The sequence below is a fragment of the Taudactylus pleione genome, unplaced genomic scaffold (assembly GCF_031769625.1).
Source record: "Taudactylus pleione unplaced genomic scaffold, aTauple2 ptg000345l, whole genome shotgun sequence".
In the NCBI taxonomy this organism is placed as follows: Eukaryota; Metazoa; Chordata; class Amphibia; order Anura; family Myobatrachidae; genus Taudactylus; species Taudactylus pleione.
The window spans coordinates 850767-877693 of NW_028284746.1; the positions used below are offsets into that span (position 1 = coordinate 850767).

A 26927-nucleotide genomic window follows, 5' to 3' on the forward strand; every position below is an offset into this window, starting at 1 on the left:
CACGTCACTTTGTTGTTTTTCAGCCTGCAGTGATCGCAGTGCTTGCGGCGGGGTAAGGTCTACCTCAAGCGCTGCGTGCAGTGTTAAGAGAGAAAAGTGGGCGTCTTTATACCGACGTACGTTCGCTCTGCCATTGCTCTCTAAAGCTGCATACACACAGCGATTTTCTGTCAGATTATCGGTCAGATTTTTTAAAATGTAATCAACGATTTTTTGAACTACAAACAATTTTTGTAACTTCCCTTAATGAAAATCGTTCAGTTGGTCAGTCAGAATGAACTACAAACGGGAACGCGCAGAAACGATAATCGTTCATGGTTATAACTGAACGATTTTTTCAACGATTGAATGATAACGACGTCATTATAGTTAAATCGTTCAAAAAATCGTTACGCGTGTATGCACCTTTAAACATAGAGGGCATCCATTCACCAGACGCGGCATTTGCATATCCGGTCCCTTTTAGCTGCGTGAGAGCGCAGCTTAGCGTCTGGGTTTATGAGCTCCAGAGTTTGCAGCAAAAATAAAATAAACGGGAAAATATTAAAAATCATTAAAACTGCAATACAACTTCTACTCGTCACTATTTAATTTTAAAGTGCAAAGACATAGACGATAATGTGACAACCTAGACTGCGGCATTTTTTCGCAAACTTTTAGAAAACATGCTTTCCTTAGCCCAGTGAAGTGCTATAGCAAAGAGGTGATTAATCGCTAGTCACAAAGAGATCCTACATGAGAGTATATTTAAGAGTGTGGACCAGCACTAACTAAATGAATAAATTACTTAACTCTGAGAAATCTAGGTCACAAACTAAGCAAGAAAAAAAAAAAAACAACAAAGTAAAAAAAAAAAAAAAAAAAAAAAAAAAAAAAAAAAAGAATTACTCTATGTAGGATTCAGCATTCCAGATTTACTGTACAATTATAGAAGTAGGTACTGCAGTGTTTTTGCTGATGGCCGTAAATCTGCAGAAACTGCTTTCAAAGCTTGAAAAGTACAGGAGCCATCAGCAAATATATTGTTGCAAGAAGTTAGAAAAATAAGTTTACTTTTCCAAATAAATATCTTCTTGAACCTAGCTTTAAAGAGGTTCTCCACCTAAAATTTATGTTTCCCCATATCAACTCAGCAAACTGAGCTCAGGCTGACAGCGGTCAACTTCTGCATATACCAGGCCACACCCCAATAAAGAGGGCTCTTGATTTAGACAGGCTCTCTAATGGGTATCAAGGTTGTTTTCAGTTGACACTTTACGATACTGGGCCAGGTGAAAATCATTACCAGCCATATTTAAGTTACAGCAGCAATCCAATATCAACTGTAAAGGTGCATACACACGCAACGATTTTTTTGAACGATTTAATTATAATGACATTGTTCAATCGTTGAAAAAAATCGTTCAGTTTCTGAGTTATAACGATGAACGATTATCGTTCATGCGCGTTCCCGTTTGTCGTTCATTCTGACTGACCAACTGAACGATTTTCATTAAGGGAAGTTCCAAAAATTACCATCCTATCTCCCAGCTACCTTGCCCCTCCAAGCTACTGGAGAGACTTGCCTACACTCGCACACCCACAACTTATTGGATCCACTTCAGTCAGGCTTTTGTTCCCAACACTCCACTGAGACAGCACTGGCTAAGGTAGTAAATGATCTGGTCACTGCCAAGGCTAAAGGCCATTATTCACTTCTAATTTTTCTAGATCTCTCAGCTGCCTTTGACACTGTTGACCACTCTCTTCTCATACAAACACTACAATCCATAGGTCTTCAAGACACAGCCCTTTCTTGGTTCTCATCTTACCTATCTAATCGCTCTTTCACTGTTCGCTTTTCTGATTCTACCTCCACTTCGCTACCTCTATCAGTTGGAGTACCACAAGGTTCAGTATTAGGTCCTCTGCTTTTCTCAATATATACCACCTCTCTTGGCAAACTAATCAGCTCTTTTGGTTTTCAGTATCATCTGTACGCGGACGATACTCAAATTTACCTATCCTCCCCAGATTTGTCACCATCTGTGCTGGTCCGTGTCACTGAATGTCTCTCTACCATTTCATCTTGGATGTCATCTCGCCACCTCAAACTTAATATATCCAAAACAGAATTAATTATATTTCCACCAGCCAATAGCAGTTACCAACCTGATATCTCTATTACTGTTGACAACTCGACAATCTACCCCACCCCACAAGCTCGCTGCCTAGGTGTCATCGTTGACTCTGAACTGTCTTTTGTTCCCCACATTCAATCTGTCTCTAAATCCTGTTACATACATCTAAGAAACATAGCCAAAATTCGATCATATCTTACGCAAGACACTGCAAAAACTCTTATACACGCACTCATAATTTCCCGCATTGACTATTGCAATAGTCTCCTTATTGGTCTTCCCAAAAACAGGCTCTCCCCAAAACAATCCATTTTGAATGCAGCTGCGAGGTTGATCTTTCTCACCAAACGTTCAGTGTCTGCTGATCCACTCTGTCAGTCCCTCCATTGGCTGCCGGTCTTCTACCGTATTCAATTTAAAATACTTACACTCACACATAAAGCTATTAACCAAACCACACCAACATACATCTCTTCACTTATCTCAAAATATCTTCCAACCCGACATCTCCGTTCTGCACAAGATCTGCGTCTCTCATCCCCGCGCATTACTTGTTCCCATGCACGGTTACAGGACTTTTTTCGGGCTGCACCCACCCTGTGGAATGCCCTCCCATGCACAATAAGACTTTCCACTAGTTTCCAAACATTCAAGCGTTCTCTGAATTCCAGGACCGCCCACCTAACCTTTTATAGCTCCCTATCAACTCTCTTCTTATAGTAAACACCTATCACATCTTCTCTTTCTTCAATTGAACATCCTCCTAACACTAGGCCAACTTTCCAGTGTGATTGGATTATACAGCCCACCAAGAATATCTGCAATTGGGCTGGACCAATTTGCAATAGCACCTCTCCTTGTGTATCAACACCTATTTCCCTATAGATTGTAAGCTTGTGAGCAGGGCCCTCTTACCCTTATGTATGTCATGTATGTATGTCTTTTACAACCCAGTATAATGTTAATCTTTATTCAAATTGTAAAGCGCAACGGAATTTGCTGCGCTATATAAGAAACTGTTAATAAATAAAATAAATAAATAAAAATCGTTTGTAGTTTCAAAAATCGTTCATTACACTTTAAAAAATCTGACAGATACTCTGACAGAAAATCGTTCATAAAATCATTGGTAACAAAATCGTTGTGTGTGTATGCACCTTTAGGCTGTAGTCTGTGCACTTGTTCTGGGTCCTGTCTGTAAGTGGTTAGGTTTACAATGACAGAATTTCACGGTTATCTCCCACTTATTACGGACTGTAATGTACTTTGTGTAGTAATAGAAGCTATATTACAATACCATGTCACATTAGAACACAAGTTATGGGTGTTGAAGTACAGGGAAGCTAGGGGGAGATTTATCAAAGCTTGGTGAGAGGTTAAGTGGAGAGAGATAAAGTACCAAACAATCAGCTCCTGTCACTTTATAGACTGTGTTTAAAAAATTACAGTTAACAGCTGATTGGTTGGCACTTTCTCTCCAAGCTTTGATAAATCTCCCTCTAAAACCTAGGTGGTCTGTCAAACTGCAAATAAAACTGCTCAACACCAGGACAAGGAGGCAGTGCAGAGTGCAACCAATGACAGTCAATACAGGGTTGTGGTTATAAAGCAAGTATGGTTGGTAAGAAGTATCAAAATAAGAGGTGAGATGCTGAGTATACACTCTGGGATAAGGACCCATTAAGGTAGAGTAGTTCCAATATGTAACTTTCAGCTGTGATCGATCAGTCAGTCAGTCTCTCTAGCTTTATATTCTTTTTTTTAGCCACAATATTCGCTCAGAGACATTTTAAATAACACTGAAGATATATGAAAGTTGCAAAGTACAAATCAGGAAGAAGATATTACCTCAACTACTGACGCCATGGATGGTAGGTAAGCGTATGAACATCTGCTAGAGAATAAATGTAACAAGGTGCCAGCTAAAAGAAGAGTTTGGAAGTGGAAGGTATTCCCTGGCTAGATCCTGTGCTCCTGAGATGTGAGTTGGGCGTTAAGTGAATGGCTGGCGCGGGAATCTGCCAGGAAAGCTGGAGCAGCGACGTGAGCTAATGCCTATAAAGCACAGCTGGAAGAGGCCCAGGAGAAAGCGCTGCTTGTCATCAGTGTCATGGAAACTATGAATCCTATACAGATAAAAGTGGTACCTTGGGAAGCTCTTCAATCTGGTTGGCATCCAAATAGAGTTCCTCCAAGGTTTTCTCGAATGTGAAAATCTCTTTCGGCACCTGTTCCAGGCTGCAATGAGAGTAGTCAAGTGAGGTCACAGTTTCTTCCTCTCCCCGCAAACACCGGCACGGCACCAACCGCACAAACAGGTTCCTCTTCGCAGTCATTTTCAGGCACTAAAAGAAAAGCCAAAAGGCAGTATAAAAGTCAGATATAAATCGGCAGTCACGGCAGGTCTGCCGGCACATTCATTTGCTGCCCTTCTGCACAGTACAAACTTCCCATCACATCTCCCTCCTGCCTACGGGATTTTAATGATCACTTGAGACACAGTAAACCGCAAGACGCTCATCTATGAAAATCCAGCTCGACAAGTTTGGATTGTGGTAGAATTCCTTGGATCTGTAATAATATCATCACCACACTTGTTGGATCACTTTAACCATTAAGAGGCCAAAATAGTAACTTATGCTGGTTAATAATGACACTCATAAAAAAATAATAATATATATTTTTTTAAAGAGAGACATTTACAAAGTGTTCCAGGTGACTGACCTGAAATAAACAAACAAAAATAATGTATTTCTATTGGCAGCTAATACCAAGCGGTAATACGCCAGGAGATGCTCGCACTGACAGCCATTATAATGTTTGTTTTCTGAAAGGAAGCATCGGGAAAGCTACTCTGTATGTATTATAAATCATTCTTGTTTGGGTGGAAGCAGAGTATAATACAGTGTGGCATACTGTATAACTTTGTCTTTAATTCACTTGAAAGATAATACAAAAAAGTTTCAGGGGATTACCATACTCCCTTCCCTTTACCACAAAGTAAAATGACAAGATTTAGGAGACAGCAGAATACATTCTCTCATGTACACCTCTTAGATTTACAACCATACTATATAATAGTTTAGAAGTTAAGATTTATTGTAGTGGAGAATTTAAAAAATGTAAAACAAGAAGACGGCATCAGATGGGTGATGTGACAGAGGCTGCAGGCCAGTGCGGTAGAATGTCCACTTACAGCATATTTAGTGTACACACACTGCGGTGTCTGAACGCTTTTACATGTGTTATTAACATTTGTCAGGAATCAGAGACATGATAGCGTTGTTTCTAGTGTTACCAAACACATTAATGTTTTTACATGCATTTCATTCTGGTAGCATTTTCCCAAATGTTTCTTTTATTTTTTTTTTGGTGTGTATTAAATTCACTACACAAACCTAAACATCTTCTCTGAAACGTTGGCAAAAACTTTTTAACAAACAAGTTTGAGATACCTTTTATTGACATAAAAAAAAAAAACAATTCCAACGCCAGTGGGCATGTATCCTTAGGTGAACTATAGCCACAATGGCAAGTCATGCTGGGACTTGTAGTTCCACATAAACTGTAAAGTCACTGGGTGCCTATCTCTGAGTTACAGTGAAACATGCCAGATATGCACTGGTGTATCAGGTCAGACCTCTTTAACTCCTTTATTTCTGGAAATACCAGGTCGTACAAAATTAAGTCTGTCTGCACTGCCAAAATGAGAAGCACCTGGCTCTTACTTATTAACTTGTTACCAGACTTTTCTATGTTGTGCTCACAGAAACGGGATGTAGTCAGCATCCCAGCGTGAGGGATGCCGATGGGCAAAATACTGGTGCCAAAATCCCGACACCAGAATCCCGACCGCCGGCATCCCAAAGGTAAGTATCGGGCGTTAGGGGGAGGGTTAGGGTGCAGGGTTAGGAATAGGCACAGGGGAGGGAGGGTTATGGGTAAGGGTTAGTCTGACCTTCTTTCCACATGGGTGTCGGGATTCTGACTGTCTCTATTCTGACCAGCGAAACCTCGACCGCTGGGATCTCATACCCAACCCCACAGAAACACATAAAGCTCATGATACACTATGAGACAACCAGGTCAAATGTACAGCGATTTATTGTACAATGACTCCTGTAGGGTCAGAAATGACTGCAACCAACTAGAGAAGTTACAGTGATGGAAATGTATAACAGGCCATATACACTGCATGCATATGCTATGCTAGCTCCTAAATTGAAAAAGATCCAAAACATAATGAAAGAAAAGGTAGGGCCTGCGCTACTATTAGGCAGCTGCCTAGGGGCGCCGGCCACTAGAGGGCGCATGCTGACAGAAACCACGGGTGTTAGTAGGTGCAGTCACTTCTCTCCTCTGGTCTAGCTAGTCCCACGGGCTGTGCTGTCACTCTTCACACAGACAGCCCGACAGACATCGGACAGCAAAGCTTCTGCCCCTGTCCCTGCTGTCCCCCCCAACCCCACCCCCTTCCCTCACTCCCAGCCAGGCACAGAGTAGCTCCGCCCCCTAGAAGACACATACTGGCCTGTGCTGGGATGAGCTGCAGTTGTATACTGAAGAGTGACATACTGGTGGTAAGTGCCATGTGCCTATGTTGGAAATGTAAACTAACAAATGCAATTTACTTTTATTTGCTATGTTTTGCTAACACATCTGTGCCACAGAGTCGGTATGAAATACCAACGAAGGAGATGCCGGCTGTCAGTACACTGACAGCGGCATCCCGAAGGTTGGAATCCCAACAGGGGAACGGTGGAGTACTGTTCCCCTGTCTTATTTATCCCCTAACCCTCATGCCTCCCTACCCTGCACCCTAACCCTCCCGGTAAGTGCATAAACCTAACCCTCCCCTCTTAGTGCCTAACCGTAACCTCCCTGTCTGGAGCCTAACCCTAGCCTAATACACCCCCCCCCCCCACAGCCTAACCTTAAGTCCCTCGGGGCACATAAACCCAACCCTCCCGTGGCTACTACTTACCTTGCCCCGGTCTCCTCATGATCAGGATGCCGGCTGCTGGGATTTCGACATTGGCATCCCCAGTCGTGTTGGGATTCCAGCGCCGGTGTTCTCTCGTGATCGGGATTCTGGCAGTCGGCATCCCGATCGTCGGCATATTAACCGCATCCCCTGTGCCACTCCCTCCTTGCTGCTGCTAGGGCTATCTCATATCTATCTTTGCATTGGCTTTGCAATTTGGCTGCAATCTGCATTTTTTGAGTCTGCATACAGATTTTGTCGCAGATGCAGTCTGACTTGCGATAGTGTACTATTAGGGAGCAGCTGGAGTAGATATGTATGTGACGGGCTGGGCAGAGGGTTTGGGGTAAGCAGGGGCCGCATAGTGAAGCTTTGCCTAGGGCGCCTTAAAACCATGCACCGGCCTTGGTTTGTACAAACCAAGTATGTATTCTGGAAACATTTCTTGATGTTTGAAACAGAATTTGGATACAGATTGGATAAGCATCTTCTCACAGACGCTGCCTATTACTGAAGAACTGTAAATTAGTTATAATTATTTGGTACAAGGTGTAACAATCTATTAAGAAACCTACCTGTTCCTGCCATAATGCTGTTCTGTAGTTTGTGCCAGGATACACAGGACCCCCCTAAATGAATGCTATTCAATTAACATGTTTGGAAAGACAACCTGATCATATCATGTTCTGACAGAAACTGAGTTGGGAACAGGTGTAGACAACGAATGAATGCCGAGTACATATAGATGTAAACAAGCTCATGAATAGGCATTATTAACCACAATGGAATAGGAGCCTGAGAAAGCTGCTTTTCAACTCTGTGAAATGTTCAGTGGTAAAATGAAACCATTCAGCCCTTCCCAAAATACATTTACCACTTCCCCAAACACTGCTACTTCTCTGTGCCAGGGAGTTCTGTGACTACTTGCAATATAGGTAAATGTGAGTCATTCAGCACCATTAGCACCAACATGCAAACACTAGCTACACTGCTCATTTCACATGGCAATATTTAAGTATCAACATATCCATTACATTGTAATGCTAAAGTAAAAAAAAAAAAATCAGACCGTCATATACATTACTGTGTTTTAATGGCAATACAGACAACATTTTGTTTGTGAACAGCAACTGTATTATTTATCTTTGCAAGCAAAGTGCTGCAGACCTCAGTGGATGTAGCTTAACTAGAACATTTAACTGTTATATCTTCACTACCGAAACCAAATTTGAAGCATCAATGACAACTATTACTATAACACTACTGACCTGAAGGGCTGGTACGGAATCCCGAAGGACACAATGCCGAAGATACCGACAGTGGCATCCTGACAGATTTTGACAAGTATTTTAATCCAAATCTTAACTCTTACCCTAACCCACCCCTCCCCCAGCCTAACCCTAACTGTCCCCTCCAGCAGACTAGCCCTTAACCCTCTTTCTAGTGTCAACCCTAACCATAATACTTAAGCTGTGTACACACCTATGCAATCATCGGGCCGTTCATCCAATATCGAGAGAACGGCCGTTGGAGTGTATAGGTGTGTACGCTGTCCCGATGCAGGAGCGGTAGCCGCTAAACTGCTTTTAACGCTCCTGCAACGGTCGGGATCGAGAGGTCACATCTTATGTACCGTTTAATATTTATCGGTTGAACCTCCCGATCCCATAGAATGCCGTACACACTGTGCTATGTCTGTACAGTGTGTACGCGGCTGACAGGGGGTCACACTGGGGACAGACTGCACGGCTGATCGGGACACTTTTACCCAATCAGACTGCAATCGAAAAAGTGTGTACCCAGCTTTACTGTCGGATACTGTCAGGATTGTGACCATTGGGATGCCGATGTTGTTATTGTGACAGTCGGCATCCTGACTACATCCCAGACCTGACCTATATTATAAACTAATGATTAAAGATTCTATTCAGGTTGTCCACACATGATTATATTTTGTAATTCATATTAAAATACCTTTCAAACAAAATGCATTTTATAATTGTGGGGTTGATGTATCAAGAGTGAAAACGGTAGAGAATTGGACCAGTGGAGAAGTTACCTATAACAACCAATCAGCTCCTACCTATCATTTTTTAGAATGTACTTGATACATACTAGCTCAAAGCAGATTGGTTGCTATGGGCAACTTCATACATCAACCCCTGTGTGCCCTGCAGAATTCAGCCAACATGTGTGCAGGGAATCAATAAGCTGGACATTCACATTACCCTCTAATTCACGTTCACTGCAACGGAACTCATCAAGTTGGCAGCCAGGACGCGTTTGCTACACTCTGGAAAGCGGGTGGAGAGGTTTACTATAATACGATTATCTGCATAATATGATCTTGTCAGCTGTCTTGTTGTGGAAATGCTAAACGTGTTTTAACAAAATAACTCTGCAAAACGTTTAAAACCCAGTGACGTCAGGTGCATAAAACTGCTAAACTATGCTATCTACTTATGAGCTGGAGATTTCAGCAGTCATGTATAAAGTGAAGCTGACATATAACATGCTCTCCTGTCTCTCCCCTAACCACTAGGCAATAAAAATTAGCCGTCAGGTACCATTATTCAGTTATTATTATTATTTTTCATTGTCAGTGTATGTATTTCATTCTCTGGGTAGAAACATCTTATTTAATAATGCTGCATAGTGGTTGCAGACAGATAGGTACATACAGAAGTTCCCAGCATAAAATCATTTTTTCTTCAGTTGTTCCTTCTTACCATCCGTGCTGCTACAATTTCTTCAACTCTCATATCTACCAAATGAAGGGAGTTAGTTGCTAACCTTAAACTCTAATAGTAGCAAGTACAAGTGTAGATGGGCGTTCGCCATAAAAGAAAAAGAAAAAACACATAATTCGTACTTTGTTTAGTTGGACTGGGTCATCCTGAATATTATGTCGAAGCTGGATAATTGGCTGAGACAAGATCAGTTTAAAATTGAATCGTGGCGACGCCATCTTGCGACTGGCCGCAAGACGCCATCTTGGAAATTAAATCGCAAGACGCCATTTTGTGAATGGCCGCCCAAGCGCCATTTTAGATAAACTCACAATTAAGTACATATGGCGATATTACTAATAGCATCATGCGATTGCATCTTTCATCATTTCTCACATACAGAGTAATACGCACAATTGCGCTGTTAACTAGTTGCATATTAGCGAATGCATAAGATCATATATGGAAACACTGTTTATTAGCTTTATGCGCTCGCATCCGCACCAAGTTAACTAGCGTCTTTATATCAAACCCCGCATACTCACACATTACATATTCACATACAAGGTTCCATAAGCTTTAAGGTATAAGATTTAAGTTTGTTCAATTAGTATAAATGCTATGAAATAAAGATTGTTTGGTAACTAAGGTTTTATACATGATAAGTAAGCAGTGTTTGGTTTTGTACTGATGCGTACTCTTTCCACAGAAATCCGATGTTATTGGTGGGGAGATCGCATCATGCATTCTCAACTTATGGACAGCAGAGACTTCAAGCAACAAAATGTATATGATATGAATAACTGTTAGGATGTTGCATGTGGCGGGAATCTAGGGACCCTCAGTTGTTGGAGGCTGGGTTGTGTCTATTTGAATCAGCCTGTTAAATGCTCTGTAACAGATGTATCCCCCTTGGGAACCAATAGCATCAGCAACAAACTTCCCTATTATGTTGTCTATTCCTGGGGGAGTATAAATATGTGTGCTCCAACGCTGAGTCTTTAGTCTTCGTGCTGAATGCTGATAGACGAGGGGTTTCTTGCTGATGCCTAACATCTGGTCCGGAAGCGCTGCGTATGTATACTGTACTTGGGTCTGTATAATTCCTTTGCGCCGAATTGTGTCTGGATCAATAGCGTGTATCTGACTGTACTTTTACTTGAATAATACTTGTGCTTTGGAACCACAGATTCCAGGTCTAAAGCCTTTATTTACTGTATGACTGCGTACGCAAATTAGCGTCATCCTTAGAAGGTATAGGCAGGATATTAGAAGGTATAGGAAGGTGTGTATATAGGTTCACATACAGATTCCTTAATTATTATTTTGAACCATAGTGTGGTACAGAAACACTCACGGATCTGAGTCTTGATCGAAGTTGACAAAATGTCAATAAAACTCAAATACTGTGAAGCCTCCACCCACTACATCTGAAAGATCTAACACAGTTTTGTTCTAGACAGTGTCACTGTGGGAGGGGTGGTGTGTATCCACATTTGTAAGATGCTTTTACAGGGCCTGCTGAAGAGATGTCCAATAATAATTTATTTTGAGCTCCAAAAAACACTAGAGAGGAACCCTAGTATAGCCCACCCAGGTAAACAAATTGCATTAAGTTACATTTTACCCGTCTCCAATGAAACGCTTGTGAAGCAATGCGTCAGCATATAACAAAAGAGCACAGTGTGATGCGGTATAGTTCAGAGAGTTTATTCCCCTGTGTTCCAGTGGGTAACATCAGTTTTAAAAGTGTATAATGTAAATGGTGATGCAACAATAAACATTTTTGCTATGAATATGGGCCTGATTCAGAGACCGACACTAATGCGATCACAGCTGTGATTTCGTACGCATCGCAGATGCAAAAATATGCTAATGGTTGCAAAGCTTACCCGAGCTTAAAGCCGCCCCCCTGCGGTCTTCACATATGCCGTGAAACATCGCTTACGTGCGTAAATATTGGTAACATCGATTCCCAATTAAGCAGCCATCATGCCCTTGCAGCAGGTCTGACCTGCCACGGCATTGGCAGCTCTCCTGACAGGCAAAGCTGCGTATGCATTCGCAGTGGCTAATTTATGCACGTCCATGAAACAGCGTTTAAACCGACAGACAATGCCTGCGTTATTCAGACACCCTCCATCACCACCCTCAAATGCTGACAACCTGTCACTCACTCTACAATGAATTCCTCTGTGTTCGTGGTCGCAATGTGCTCGCTGCGCACGCGCAGTGTGGCTTATACGCATGCGCGATGGCAAACAATCATTCGATCTGCGTGCGGAATCGCCTTTGCGTCGATCTCTGAATCAAGCTCATTGTCTGGTTTGATATCTCTCACTATACATACAAGACTAAAAGCCAGAAATGATATTCTGATCATCAGGATGCTACCTTTATTTACATTCATTTACCTATTTACTAGTGACCCGTCCCAGCTTCACACAGGAGCAATTTCATCTCGCCAAAGATCCCTGCATCTCAATCTTTTCTATGCAACACAGTCCTCTGCTTCTCACTCCTGCCCACTGCATCTCACCAGTGTCACCACAAGCCCCACTGCTGCTGCTCTGCAGCTGTCTGGGACCGGCCACTGGGATGCGATGGGAAGGAGGATCATGGATGAGAGATTTGTATTGCAGTTACCGTAAGCATTATCAGCAGCATGTCTCCAGGGCTGAGTTTCCTGTGCATATTTCCACAGCCTCCATGTGCACACCCCCTCCCCAGCTGCTGTTCATGGCGATGAGCAATGTCCTCTTTACACAATGTACCCTGTATCGCCGTCGTGCCCCTGTTCGAGAACAGTGCTGACTTCCATGGGATGTGCCTCCTATTCACCGAGGACGTGAGACTGATAGGAAACATCAAGCTGGAGAGGGAGCATTTCACATTGGAGGAGTGGTGGCCGAAGACCGCCCGCAGGTTCAGCGTAGGCATTGACATCAGAATCTGATGGTTTCTAACCATCGATGTTTTTGTCTTCCCGATGGTAGTGTTTTTACCATTTGATGGTGGCAGTCCAATGTTTGCCACCATCGAATGGAAATCATTTTATGGTGTTCCGATTGTTGTTTGTTTTTAAAATTCCTAATAGCTATGCCTCCCTGGCTCCTTCCTGGCTACTGTGCCTGCATCAGGGCATCTTCATGGGTTCTTTGATGGGTGTTTCTCACTCGCTGTCTGCCTCAGACATGACCTTGCTCGGTCCTCGACTCCCTCCCCTCTTTAGGCTTAGATTGTCTTAGAGAGAGAGTGCAGCCCTCGGCCCTACAGCAGCAGTCACTTACTCACACAGTGCAAGTTTTTTCTGTGACTTGCTTCATTCCAAGCCTCAGTTTCAGATGCTGTTTCAGCTGGTCAGCTCTTATACAGAAGTTTGGTGCAAGATTTCTGTGACTTGCTTCACTAAAATAGTCACTGCTCGGCTCGCTTTTGTCACAGATGAATGGTTCATACACCTAAACGTTCCTCAACTAATGCTGTATAAAATATTGAAAACCCTATAAAAATCCACCCAGTAGTTCAAGAAAATGGCCTGAATGAACAGACAGACACCTAAACTGGGGACTTTCTTTTATATATATATATTTTACGCAAGCCTTGGTGATTTGCGCATGGTAGAAGCAGGAGTAATAGAACAGGTTAACTTGCAAAACACAAAATCAGTCACCACTTGGCAATGTCAAACAAAAACCTTTTAGCAGCCTACAGAGCCCAGTTCTAGATTCTCAATTTGAAACAGCTCCCTGGATCAAATAAGAGGCACTTGCAAGCCTCTACCCCGTATATAGTTTTAGATTTGTCTTCGTACAGTTACACAAGTTATGACGTGAACTACTCTAAAGATTGCAGATAAGGTTAAAGCAACTACTGGCTCTCAGCACGTATTGAACCACACATCTAGCAGACTAAGAAGGGCATTATATTACTAACATGACAAGGTAAAAGAACGAGCACAATAATGCAAATGAGGGTAGAAAAGTGAGGAACAATGATCGCTTCTTTGCTGGATATATTCTGCTCCATAATACTCTCATAGTTCTTGAGATAAAGGATATGTATGTGTGGAATGTAGGAATTATTTAAACATTCGAGGCTCTTTTACATGTAAGTAAATTTTACGATATGCCAATCAGGTGCTTCCACAATCTCTGTGAAATGCTTTCAGAAGACTATGGATTCAGAGCAGGCAGTATAGGACATTTTCATTTTTGTGTGACTGAATCTGTTGCACTTCTATTCGATCTGCAATTCTCTTATTTATTTGAATGAAGATTCTATCATATTGCAGGTTCAACATGGCAGGGATGCGGAGCCAGGATTTTTAATGCAAACTTCGTTTATTTGTCAAGTCAATGTATAATGAGAGGCTTTCAGCGTTTGTGCCACAGATTCATCTATCTGTGCTAAGACATTGTTCTCGCTGAGATCATGCATGTGTGTGTATGTTCTGTTTTCACCCATAGTACAATAACATACAGGTAGGTTCATTGGCTCCTGAAGAAATTAGCCCATGTAATAAGAGATTAGCAAAGCGTCACATAGAACATGATGACGATGGATAAATAATGATAAATGTAGCAGTAAAATGGGACTGTCTCAGCCAATTAGCCTGCTTTTCATCCTGGACATAATAAAGGTGGGTAGAATCTTTGCTAGTTCAAATGTTTTCTTTACAGAGCATACGTGACATTTATAAAAGATCCCAATGTGCAACTACGGAATGCTTGAAACTTGGCCAAAATGCCACAGCAGATCTCCTTAAAAGACAAAATAACCTTAACCAGGAGGGCACAGCATTTAACAGATCAACTGTAATTAAAACTATAAGTAAATAGCTGCTGTAAATTGTTCAGAGACATTTTCTGATATAAGAAACGATCGAGAGCAAACACCACGGAGCAATTGACAGAATGGGACAGAAGTACAAGGCAGTCTAGTTTGCAAACAATACTTCTGTAGTTTGTCCAGCAGAAATGTACAACCACAGTTCTAAAGGACACCGAGACAAACAGCCTTTTGTTATTAGGCACCATAATATACTACAGTATGGCAGTAACGTTGTCTGTTGGCGCAACCTGGGCCACAGAGTTCTGGGCACAATCACAATCTGATATTACATCTTCAGAGATGTGTGTCTCTTTAATCCAGAAAATAATTGGAGGAATGTCTGTAAGAATACAAATGTAAAGTGACAGACTGCTGATAAATCCGCTATAGTTCAGTATTGTGATGCACATTTGTTACAAATACATTCTAACCAAGGTGGATAAAAATGTAATACTATAGGAGGTCAGACGGGCCTTACAAGCTGGTCCAGCCCACAAAACACTGAGAAAGGAACATCCTAAAGTGTAAGTATAGAAAGAGACACAGCAGGTGCTCAGAATACAGATGAGGTTTTCTGGTTATAGTGTATCTGTCGCATACATGCAGCCATTTAGTGAGCAGAATTAATGTTCAGGAGATTGCAGCCTATAAATTCACTAGAAACCACTGACAAGGCTAAAGCATGGGGAACTTTCTGGTGAAAGACCCAGCTATACACATATATATACGTATATAAGTGTTGTATATTAAATGAATCAACACAGTCTCCTGGTGCATCTTAGTCACATCTCATTGTGACCGACGCATTTTTGGGCACAAAAGACTTGAAAAAGACGCACAGCGCTTGAAGAGGCGCACAGGAGCTGGCGTGCCAAGAGAGGCACAGGTGATACCAGACACAAATAATCTGAATATGTGTTGGTTATATAGAAAGTTTTTGGGTTGGGGAGCCTAGTGAAACAGAATTAAGAAAAAGGACTCTACTGTACCATCTTGAAAAGGACAACAGCCAAGGTCATGAAAAACACATTCTGAAGTTGTCTGTCCCATGTGCCAACTAACTGCCTTGAATCAATAAAAACTCCTGTATACAGACTACTGTAGACGTGATCTCCAACACTAGGATAAAGATTTTCCGTTATTACAGGACTTTCAATACCTATAATATATAAAGAACATAGTTGTCACTCTGGGGCATATCATGCAACTAAAGCGGCATTGGCATAAAATACCCATTTATCCTTGTCACATGAATGACTGCTTGTTCCTCACATGCAAATTCTAAAATAAGTGTTTTTTTATTTAGTTCTGCAAAAAAAATAAAAAAATAGTGGCAAGATAGTAATATTAAATAAAATGATGTAAAGGTAGAAAAACACGAGTCTTACTTGCATTGATAACATAGGAAGTTTTAGACCTAGGTAACAAAAGTGATATTATTTCAAAAGAGTAAGACTCTGATTTGAGAGGAAGTCTAACCCCCAGGAATGTGCAGGAGACAGAAATTTTTGGAGGACGGACCGATTTGGTAAGTATATGCCTTTGCCTTACCAACCGGCTGACCGATTAGGTCTGGCCAGAAGAACCAGTGGGGACATCATTGTCAGTGGTTCCTGTGGTCAGCATATGGGTCGGTCGTTCGCGCACACGCACACACGATATATCTGAACGATATATTCCATCTGCTGTGCTGCAGCTATAGTGTGTGTGTATACAATGGCCTATTGACTGAACAATATAGCATTCATAGGGTGTAGAAACGATATATTGTACGGTGTCTACCCAGCATAAGATAGGGGGGTGAGAAGCTGATCTATAAAGGTGAATTTAAAAGAAGATACTGTGGATGGCGTTAACACAAACCAAATATCAAATAAAATCCTGTATGTGGCCTTTTCAGGCTGTTTTATCATGCGGTAGCTCCTGTGTTGGTACCCAACCCACTTAAACCATTTGCTAACTATTCACCAACTTAAAAACGGAATGAACTAGTGGCCTATTTATTTTACCGTGGCACTTTAGGACTGAAGGCGGAAAACGGTGTCAGACATTGCTTTCAGCCCTTTTTGCAAAACTGCCAGGGCTGATCTACAGAGGGTGCAGGAACAGTTACAACATGCGCTTCTTCCGCATCTGAAGAGGAAACCCACTGACCTCACAAGAACGTCTTTCCCAAGCAAGTCACAATACCAGAAAGACATGCATCTACCCCACCTGCTAGTGCTATTACATCCATGTATAATACATGTTTTTAAACAACACGCTAATGTATTAGATGCACTTTCCAGTGAATCCTTTAGCGCTTACAAGTACATGAGAGCCACAAGCACACAGGGTTTCGAAATATTACAGTAATAGATTTAATATACAGCTTGTATTCATAACCTCATCACTTCTTACTATTTAAAATAGTTCTACAAATACTTTGCATCATGAATATTTTTAAGAGCAAATGAATGAACTGTATAAAACTTACAAGCATATTTTTGAAAGTTTTTGCTATAGAGTTAACAGAATGATGATGATGATAATAATAATTTGTGATATCCTTTGAAAAAGTCACTTTCATCCAAGAAAAAGCCCCCAGAAAGAACCAGAATTAAAACTTACTTTTTAAGCTTAAAAAGTAAAACTAAATGACATGGACACACCCTTAACTGGAAATTGGCTTATTAATGAAGTGGAAAAGGAGTCCTGTGATCATGAAGTGAATATAATGTGAACCCCCTTCCTTCCACGGAGAAAAAACCCTGCGGCACTTGGTTAAACAATCATCACAACATGTGGGCGGCTTACCAAGCACAGCACAAACAAGCAGTGACCATACAGACTGAGGCCTCTCCTTGGAAGTGAACTTTAGTGCCAAATTCCACAAAATACTATTGACTCACAGCATTGGAGATAGGATGTAAAGACCCAGAAAGAATGAGGAAACCGTATATAGTAAACAGGCAGCAATGCAGCTCTAACAGCACAGTCACAGGAAAAACTGAGATGAACTAGAAAATGAGGTGTAAATAAAGGCAGAACATTCCTCCACACAGCTTCGGCACAAGAGCCACTATTGTTTAGCATTGTAAATAAAGGAACAGACAATTTGCAATCAAGGCCAAGCTGTCTTTTTGCGTCTTTATCTGGAATCCTCAATTTCAATGCGTGGCGATGATGGCACTTTGCATGAGTAAAAGCACAGCCACTGAGGGCACCAACACTTCAACAACAGAGGAATTACAGGGCACACAATACAAGGGTGGGGAATCATCCAGTTTTGCTCCATTGGGAATTTGTCACATAAGAACCATACACCTAAGCACATACATTGACACCCAGACACTCAAAGATGGTATTCTACCCCCCTAGATGTACATGACCGAAACAGAGTGACATCAGGTCAAGCACAAGCTTGTGAAGCTGGCATAAAAACCTCTGTAGATATCCTTAATTTGTATAAACTGTATTTCCTGGTTTGGAAACAGAACAGAGCAATATAAGCCTCTCAGGGCCAGCAGCAAAAATATTTCTTATCCCTGAAACCAGTGGGGGAGCATGCATAAAATTACTCATTATACCCAATGAATAAGGGAATACCCATTGCATATGGGAAAACATACATACAATTATATTTAGATAACAATAAAGGACATATAGTCTTTATTTTAGATTTGCTCAGAGAAGATGCGCCATACTGTTTACCATATATTCTGATTTTGTACTGCCCTAAGCAGATACTGATCTTATGAAGCTACAATCTTTTCAAATGCATTAAATATAGAGGAGCAGCCTATACAGGCGCACATCTTGCTGGCGTGCACACTACAGACACTTGTCAATAAGGAGGCTACTGTGGAGATGCACACTTCATCATTGTTAAGCAATGGAAACGGTTATTATTATTATTGTTTATTTATATGGCGCCACAAGGGTGGGTATAATTTCCATCGTCATGGAGCTCCACTTGGGAAATAGCTGACGTACGGAAGATAGAGCAACCCACAGCCATCTCAAACGAAAGAGAATTTAATGTAGGCTGTATGGTCTCCATGGGACTATTATGCTTTACAGAAGTTATAGGACTGTGAAATAATTGCCCAAAGTTGGAATTAGTAAAAGATGTAATTTGCTGTAAATGTCTCCCTTAGAAAATAATGTTATTAGCTATCCAGTTTCCCTGCAGTGTTCTCACTAAGCTTTATTTTTTATCCTCTCTCCTTTGTTTTTAGGTTGCAGTGTTAGAAAGTCACTGAAAAAACCTTATTAGAGAATGTCTTAGCTGGTTTTTGATTACATAATACTACAGGCCCTGTGGGTTTTGATTTGTAACTTTGAATTCAATCAATAAAAATAGAAGAAAAAAATACCACAAATGACAAATGATTCAGTGATCTCCTCGTAACAGGGAGAGGTTACTGATAAGGTCACACTCACTAATGCTTTTCAAGCTCCGCAAACCTTTGTGCCAAAAGAGTGCATTCAACAAAGGAATTATGGAACCCTAGTCTTTGGTGCTTTCCCATGCATGTTTGAATGCACAATATTATGCACAGTGGAGAGCTGAAAAGCATCCGTGAGTACAAGGCCTTAGTTTAGTGAGTAGCTGCCTGTAAATGAGATGCAGACTGAGGCAAACTGATTTTGGGGCAGTGTTCACCTTTGCCTTTTCTCAACCACTGTAATGCATAACTGGGAAGCACAGATGGTGTAATGGTTAGCATTACTGCCTCACAGCACTGAGGTCTTTGGTTCAATTCCCACATGGCTGTAATTGTGTGGAGTTTGCATATTCTCCCGTTGCTTGTGTGGGTTTCCTCGGGGTACTCCAGTTTCCTGCCACACACCACAAATACACTGGTAGGTTAATTTGCTACTGACAAAATAATTATCCCTAGTGTGTAAGTGTGTGCATGTGGTAGGAAAAATAGGCTCCAATGGGGCAGGGACTGTGTAATAATAATTTTAATCTCTCCAGGGCGGATAGTATGAGTCATAGAGATCCAAATTCCCCCACCCCCAAGTTGGTATAAAACTCTGCCCGTGTTACACATCTATAGACTCTGTAGATTTCTACTAACCTAGGAAACCCTCCACATAGTAAATGGCCATCCGTCCATTTACCATCAGTTAATTCCCTCAATACACTTTTTTTTTTTTTTTTTTTTTTTTTTAAGTGAGTATTTAACATTGCATTGGTTAGTCTATTCCACGTTGGATAAATAAATGATCTATTTCGTCCCTGGATCTCAGCAACCCAGATCTCATTCCCTAAAGAGGTTAATCTTGAAATTAAAGTGAAACAGTTTTAGAAATTAAGCTTTTGCAGCTACAGCCCCAAAGTCCTTTTGCATTAAATATTCACTGACTCCCATATAGCTCTGAAAGTACTAAAATAATACTAGTCATTTATTTAGCATAGAACATTTACAAATCTGCATCAGTTGCCTAGGTGGGTACACAAGTGAAAATGAACAATCTCCCAGATATTCCCCACCCTTCCAGCAGATGACGAAAACTATCACATTTTCTGGCAAAGATGAAAACCAAAAGTATGTAGGAATCCTGACAAATCTGTCATGGAGCCAATGAGTACATCAGGGAGTGAGTGCAGGCAGATAGAGCTCCTTCTCCTTACTAATGTTGCCTGTGGATACCAGGCACAGTATTGAGTGTTTTTGAGTAGGTGTGTTGGTGTGTGTAGGCGTTTCTGTTATTTGCGCATTTGTCTGTGAGTCGGTGTGTGTGTGTCAATTTGTATATATGTGTCTGTGTGTGAGTGTATCCCTTTCACACTGCCCGGGTTATTTCACATGAACACGCAGCAACCCGGGTTCTTGTGCAGTGTGAAAGGGCCCAGTTGAAACATCCGGGGTTGAACGACCTGGCATTTCAACCCGTGTAACTAGCAGTGTTGAACATGGGTTCAACTTGACTCGCGGTGCAGAGTGAACGGCGAACCCGGGTTGATGAGACCCAGGTCACAATCACGGCATAGGAAGAGCCGTGGCTGGCAGATGATCTCCAAGCGCCGGCTCAGCACGTCACGTTATCATCCCGGCAATAAGCAGGGTCGGGACGCCAGACTGAAAGGGGTCTCAGCCGGGATGGCCCGGTGTACAAAATCCCAGGTGCGACCCGGGAATGCAGTGTGAAAGGTGACTGAGGACATGGCTGGAAATTGAACACGAACATGCAAAAAAATTTCTTAGGGAGCTAATCAGCCCTAGGATTCCCCAGTTAAATTCAAGCCAGTGGTGGCAGAAATGTTTTGCATAAAAACTAAGTCATACATTAGTCTCCACTCCGTGACCAAGGACCTTGACTGTCACCGGAAAGCTACAATATGAAGACTTGGCAGCTAATTGCTTCTGCAATGAAAACCTTCTCTGTAATTTCTTACTAAATAAACACAGATCGATGGAACAACTAAACAAAAAGCCAAGTGAAATTATTTTAGGGATGGGCCACATCTGGCTTCTAACCACGTTTCGGCGCAATACTGTGCTCCACCAGAAGGGGATAGAGATAAATGAAAGGAAAAGAGACACTCAATGTTACGTTCTCTCAAGCAGATTAACATTTAATTTGGTGGTGGGGTTAGGGGGGAGTTTGAAATTTGAAGCATAACCATTAAACATTTTCCATGGAGATGAAAGAATTTAATAATACATTTTTTGTGTAGTACTGAGAGCAATTACAGCCAGACTTTGACATGATAACAGTCTTTGTATTACTGAGATGAATAACAAGCGCCAAATAGTTGAATGGATAGTAGTCTACTAAACAGGTTACATCTTTTCAACCCTCTGTAACAGGCTGCTAGGCTAAGAGGGACGCACTACTCTGTGACAGACAGTGACTAACATACAGCAGGCTTCCAACAAAGAAATAATCTATATGAATTCATACACTGGGGCAGTGTCAGTGATGTCCAGAATGTTGTCAGTTCTTTAAACTGCATCAGAAATCCATTAGTACATTGTGTCAAAGATTTAAATCTGTGCTATAAAGTAAAGAAACATTAAATCTATGTACACAATACTAGTAGGGGTACCTACCTGGAACCCTCAAACCTTTGATTAATGCAGCAGGGTGCTGTACTTAGCAGGACAGGTGAACATGCTGGATCACTGTGAATAATGAGTCTGGAATGACACAAGGAATTTGATGCATGGAGAGAAATGCTGGCCAGCTCTCCATTATACTGCTACACATTTCCAAACAGGAGTGTGCGGTCACTCTGATTCCTACTTGCACACATTGGGGCTGATTCTGAGTCACATGGATCTCTGTTGATGGACGCAAATGGAGAGTTTTTGCATACAGAGAATGGGCAGATGCTATTTACGCATTTTGCGTACGTCCGTCCTATTCTGAGTTGGACTCAACTTGACTGGATCTGTCTTACTACGAAAATATGAGATATGGTAAGAACTTACCCTTGTTATCTCTACGAAGTCCATAGGGTTCCACAGGATACCTTGGGGTATAGGTGCGACGTCAGTCGCAGGGCACCAAAGAGTTAAGCTTTCAGCCTCCCAGGATGCACTAGGTCCCCCTCCTATACCCCGCCCCCGAGCCAAGGCACCTCAGTTAGTTACCAAGCCATAGGCCGGAGGAGGAGAAGGAAGAGAGAGACCAAAGATCTGGACACATACAAGAATCACATTCTCACCAGAGGGAGACGGAAAACCGGTGACCAGAGCAAAGCCCATCTGCAGCACAGGTGCAACAGGGCGGGAGTCCTGTGGAACCCTATGGACTTCGTAGAAATAGAGATAACAAGGGTAAGTTCTTACCATATCTCATATTTTCTACTTCAGGGTCCATAGGGTATCCACAGGATACCTTGGGGATGTCCCAAAGCAGTATCCTTTAAGGGTGGGTACGCTCCTGTGCAGAAAGGAGAATCCGCTGCCTGAAGGAAGCATCCTGAGAGGCGAAGGTGTCAAACCTGTAATACCTCACGAAGGTATGGACAGAGGACCACGTAGCAACCTTGCAGATCTGGACTGCAGAGGCACCACGTCGAGCTGCCCACGAAGGACCCACAGACCTAGTGGAATGAGCCTTCAGAGAAGGAGGAACCGGTAGGCCTTCATGAAGATAAGCTTCAGAAATAGCCATACGGATCCAGGCTGCCAAAGTTTGTTTTGAAGCAGGCCAACCCTTTTTACGGAAGCCATAGAGGACAAACAAAGCGTCCGACTTCCTAAACGAAGAAGTGCGGTCAACATAAGTCCTTAAGGCCCACACAACATCCAAAGAGGCCTCACCCACGGAAAGACCCGGTGAGTTAAAGGTCGGAACAACGATTTCCTCGTTAACATGAAACTGGGAAACAACTTTGGGAAGAAACTCTGGCCGAGTGCGGAGTACTGCCCTGTTCCCATGAAAAACCAAGAAAGGGGGTCTACAAGAAAGAGCCCCTAACTCAGAAACACGTCTGGCCGAAGCAATAGCCAGAAGGAAAACAGTCTTAGCTGTTAACCATTTAAGATCCACTGATCCCAGTGGTTCAAACGGCGGTCCTTGGAGAGCCCTCAGGACCACAGCCAAATCCCAAGGCGCCACAGGTGGAACAAAGGGCGGCTGAATGCGGACAACACCTTGCATAAAGGTGCGCACATCCGGAATTGTAGCAATCCTACAGTGAAACCAGACAGACAGGGCCGAAACCTGTACCTTCAAAGAAGCAAGGCGAAGCCCATGATCTAGTCCCGCTTGCAGGAAGGCGAGAATCCGAGACAGACGAAACTCCCGCGGTGCATAACCTCTCGGTCGACACCACTGGAAGAACGTATGCCACACGCGATGGTATATCCTCGCGGAAGATGGTTTCCGAGCTCGCAACATGGTACGCACCACAGAACTGGAAAACCCCCGGGACCTCAGCATGGCCGTCTCAACAGCCACGCCGTCAAAGACAGCCGAGTCAGGTCCGGGTGACGACAAGTACCCTGAGACAGGAGGTCCGGTCGAAGCGGCAACCGCAGAGGACTGTCCACGGACAGACCCTGAAGGTCTGAGAACCAGTGCCGTCTGGGCCACGCGGGAGCTATCAACAGGAGCGTCCTTCCTTCCTGTTTGAATTTCCGGATTACCCGTGGAAGAAGGGAGACCGGAGGGAACAGGTATGCGAACCACCGGGTGGACAGAGCATCCACCAGAGACGCCCCTTCGTCTCTTGTGCGAGACCCGTACACCGGCAACTTGTTGTTGTGCCGGGACGCCATGAGGTCGATCTCTGGAAGACCCCATCTGTCCACCAGTAGTTGAAAAACGTCCGGGTGCAGGGACCATTCCCCCGCATGAACGTCCTGGCGACTTAGAAAGTCCGCCTCCCAATTGAGCACTCCCGGGATGAAGACCGCTGATATGGCCGGAAGATTGAGCTCCGCCCAAACCAGGATCCGAGACACCTCTACGAGAGCCGCCCGGCTTCGGGTTCCTCCTTGCCTGTTTATGTAGGCCACGGTGGTAGCGTTGTCCGACTGGACCTGTACCGGGTGACCCTGGAGAAACCGATGTGCCTGCTGGAGAGCATTGAAGACCGCACAGAGTTCCAAGATATTGATTGGAAGCTCCGCTTCTGTCGGCGTCCACCTGCCCTGGAACAGATGTGGACCCGAAACTGCTCCCCAGCCCCGAAGACTGGCGTCCGTTGTCAACAGGACCCAACTTGGAACCCAGAACGGATGTCCCTCGCTGAGGTGGGTCGTCTGTAACCACCAAGCAAGGGACAGGCGAACCTCCGGGGTGAACACAATCGTCTGGGACTTCAGAGACTGAGGCAGCCCGTTCCACTTTGACAGGATCAGGTGCTGCAGAGGTCTGGAGTGAAACTGGGCATATTCCACCATGTCGAACACCGACACCATGGAGCCCAGTAACCTCATCGCCGAGTGTAGAGACACCCGGCGGCTGTGCAGACAACTGCGCACCCTTGACTGTAAAGCAGAGATCTTTTCCTCCGTCACGAAGATCTTTTGCTGTCCCGAGTCCAATAAGGCTCCAAGATGCAGAATCCTCCGAGACGGGATTAGAGTGGACTTCTGCCAGTTGATTAGCCAGCCGTGCCGTTGCAGCAGGGCAATGGTCAGGTCCAAGTGGCGTAACAGGAGCTCTGGAGATCCCGCCACCAATAACAGGTCGTCCAAGTACGGCAACATGTGGACTCCCTGCAGCCGCAGAGAAGCCGCCATGACCGCCATCACCTTGGTGAAAACACGTGGTGCTGTCGCCAGGCAAAAAGGTAACGCCCGAAACTGGAAGTAGTCGCCGCGGATTGCAAACCTGAGGAACTGTTGATGGCGCAAAAGAATAGGGACATGCAGGTAAGCGTCCTGTATGTCCAATGACACCATGTAGTCCCCAGGTTCCAGCGCCAGAATGATGGACCGTAGGGTCTCCATCCGAAACTTCGGTACCCGCAAAGACTTGTTGAGTGCTTTGAGGTTGAGAATCGGACGATACGACCCATTGGGTTTCTGTACCAAAAAAAAAAAGATTTGAATAAAAACCCTGGCCCCTCTGGGAGAATGGAACAGGCACTATAACTCCAGCCTGGAGCATAGTGTGCAATACCTTCCGCAGCTCCGTAGCCTTGTTCCGGTCTGATGGGAGACCCGTGGTGAAGAATCGAGCCGGGGGTCTGTGCTGGAAGGAGAGGGCGTACCCGTGGGAGACCACCTCCACAACCCAAGTGTTTGTCGTAGTGACCGACCAACACTGGGCGAACTGCAGCAGGCGGCCTCCCACCCTGGGATCCCCCAAAGGGAGGCCCGGACCGTCAGGCCGCAGGCTTGTCATCTGGCTTGGGGGCCGGAAGTCTGGTACTCCATGCCTGCTTCCGGGGCTTGACCGATTTCCTAGGGCCAGCCTGACGAGGAAACAACTGTGGTTTGGGCCTGCCCTGGGCCCTAGATGACCGAAAGGACGATGGTCCAGAACAAGAAGGAGCAGCGGCCGACGGGAGACAAGCCGATTTGGCTGCCGCCAGCGTGGCGACAATCTTATCCAAATCCGGACCGAAAAGAACTTCTCCGGTAAACGGCAACGCTTCCAGACCCTTCTTGGAATCTGCGTCCGCCTTCCAGGATCGCAGCCACAAGGTGCGACGAGCAGCTACCGCTGCTGAAGAAATTCTAGACACCAGAGTACTAATGTCTAGAGCCGCCTCGTTGATGTAGGTGGCCGAATCACGGAGATTGCCAATCAACTCCGCCTGTTCGGCCGGACAGTCGGAATCAAAAGAAGCCTCTAATGAATCCGCCCAGCGTTCAATCGCTCTGGCAACCCAGCAAATGGCCATAGCCGGCCGTGCTGCCCCACCCGCAAGGGAATAAGCGGACTTCAGGCAGATTTCCACCTTGCGGTCCGTAGCATCCTTAAGGGAGGACATGGATGGCATCGGCAATGTGGCACTACGGACAAGACGGGTCACGTGAGAATCCACCTGTGGAGGGGATTCCCACTTAGCAAAATAATTATCCGCGAACGGATAAGCCACCGCCAAGCGTCTCTGCGGCTGGTATCTTTTGCCAGGCTGTTTCCACACCTCCTCTAAATGGTCCACCAACTGACCCGAAAGAGGAAAGACTGTGGCATCGCCCTTCACGTCTTTAAAAAAGGCATACTTAGACTTAGCCGCTGGGGGAACTTCGTCCTCAATCACCAAGGCTGTGCGGACCGCCCGAATAAGTCCAGGAATATATACTTTGGACTTAGCATCAGCGTCCTTAGTATGGAGAGGTTCCTGATCGTAAGGATCCAGAATCTCCCCATCATCAGACGTCCCTTCATCATCCTCATAAGGAGCGGACAGAGACGCCACCGGCCGTTTATGAGGCCGCATCACAGACTCCCCTTGCAACACATCCGACAAGTGCTGTACAGAACTCGTCAGGGAGTTAACCCACGCTGGCTCCTGAGAAACCGGGAGCAGGGAAATAGGGAGACTGTGGGGTACCACCAATTGTCGTGGGAAACCCTGCATGGGTGACGACACCACAGACTGCTGGGACAAACCCATCGGAGTAAACGCAGGCTGCGGAGCTAACTGGCCCACTAAAGCTGTTAGCGCCTGAGCGAAACAAGCCCAGGGCGGCTCCTGTACCGGTGCTGTAACCGTAAGAGGCCGCGCCATGGACAAACACTGCCGGCAAAGGCCCTCCGCGCTACCCTCCCCCTCCGCTAACGGTACTTTACACGTGGTACACTGTAGCCGGAGGGGAAAATCACTTTCAGACATGATGGCACCACGTATGT

At 44.0% G+C, this 26927-nt stretch overlaps 1 protein-coding gene across 3 annotated transcripts in view; it reads right to left on the bottom strand.

Moving 5' to 3' along the window:
• The window catches only part of ERBIN (erbb2 interacting protein), a 239454-nt gene that overhangs the window by 106648 nt on the left and 105879 nt on the right, over positions 1 to 26927 (bottom strand). For all 3 annotated transcript variants that reach the window (XM_088444049.1, XM_088444047.1, XM_088444048.1), the window contains exon 4: positions 4268 to 4465. In XM_088444049.1, coding sequence (XP_088300175.1) covers positions 4268 to 4456 — 189 coding nt within the window. In that variant the 5' untranslated portion in view covers positions 4457 to 4465. The remainder of the gene's footprint in view (positions 1 to 4267; positions 4466 to 26927) is intronic.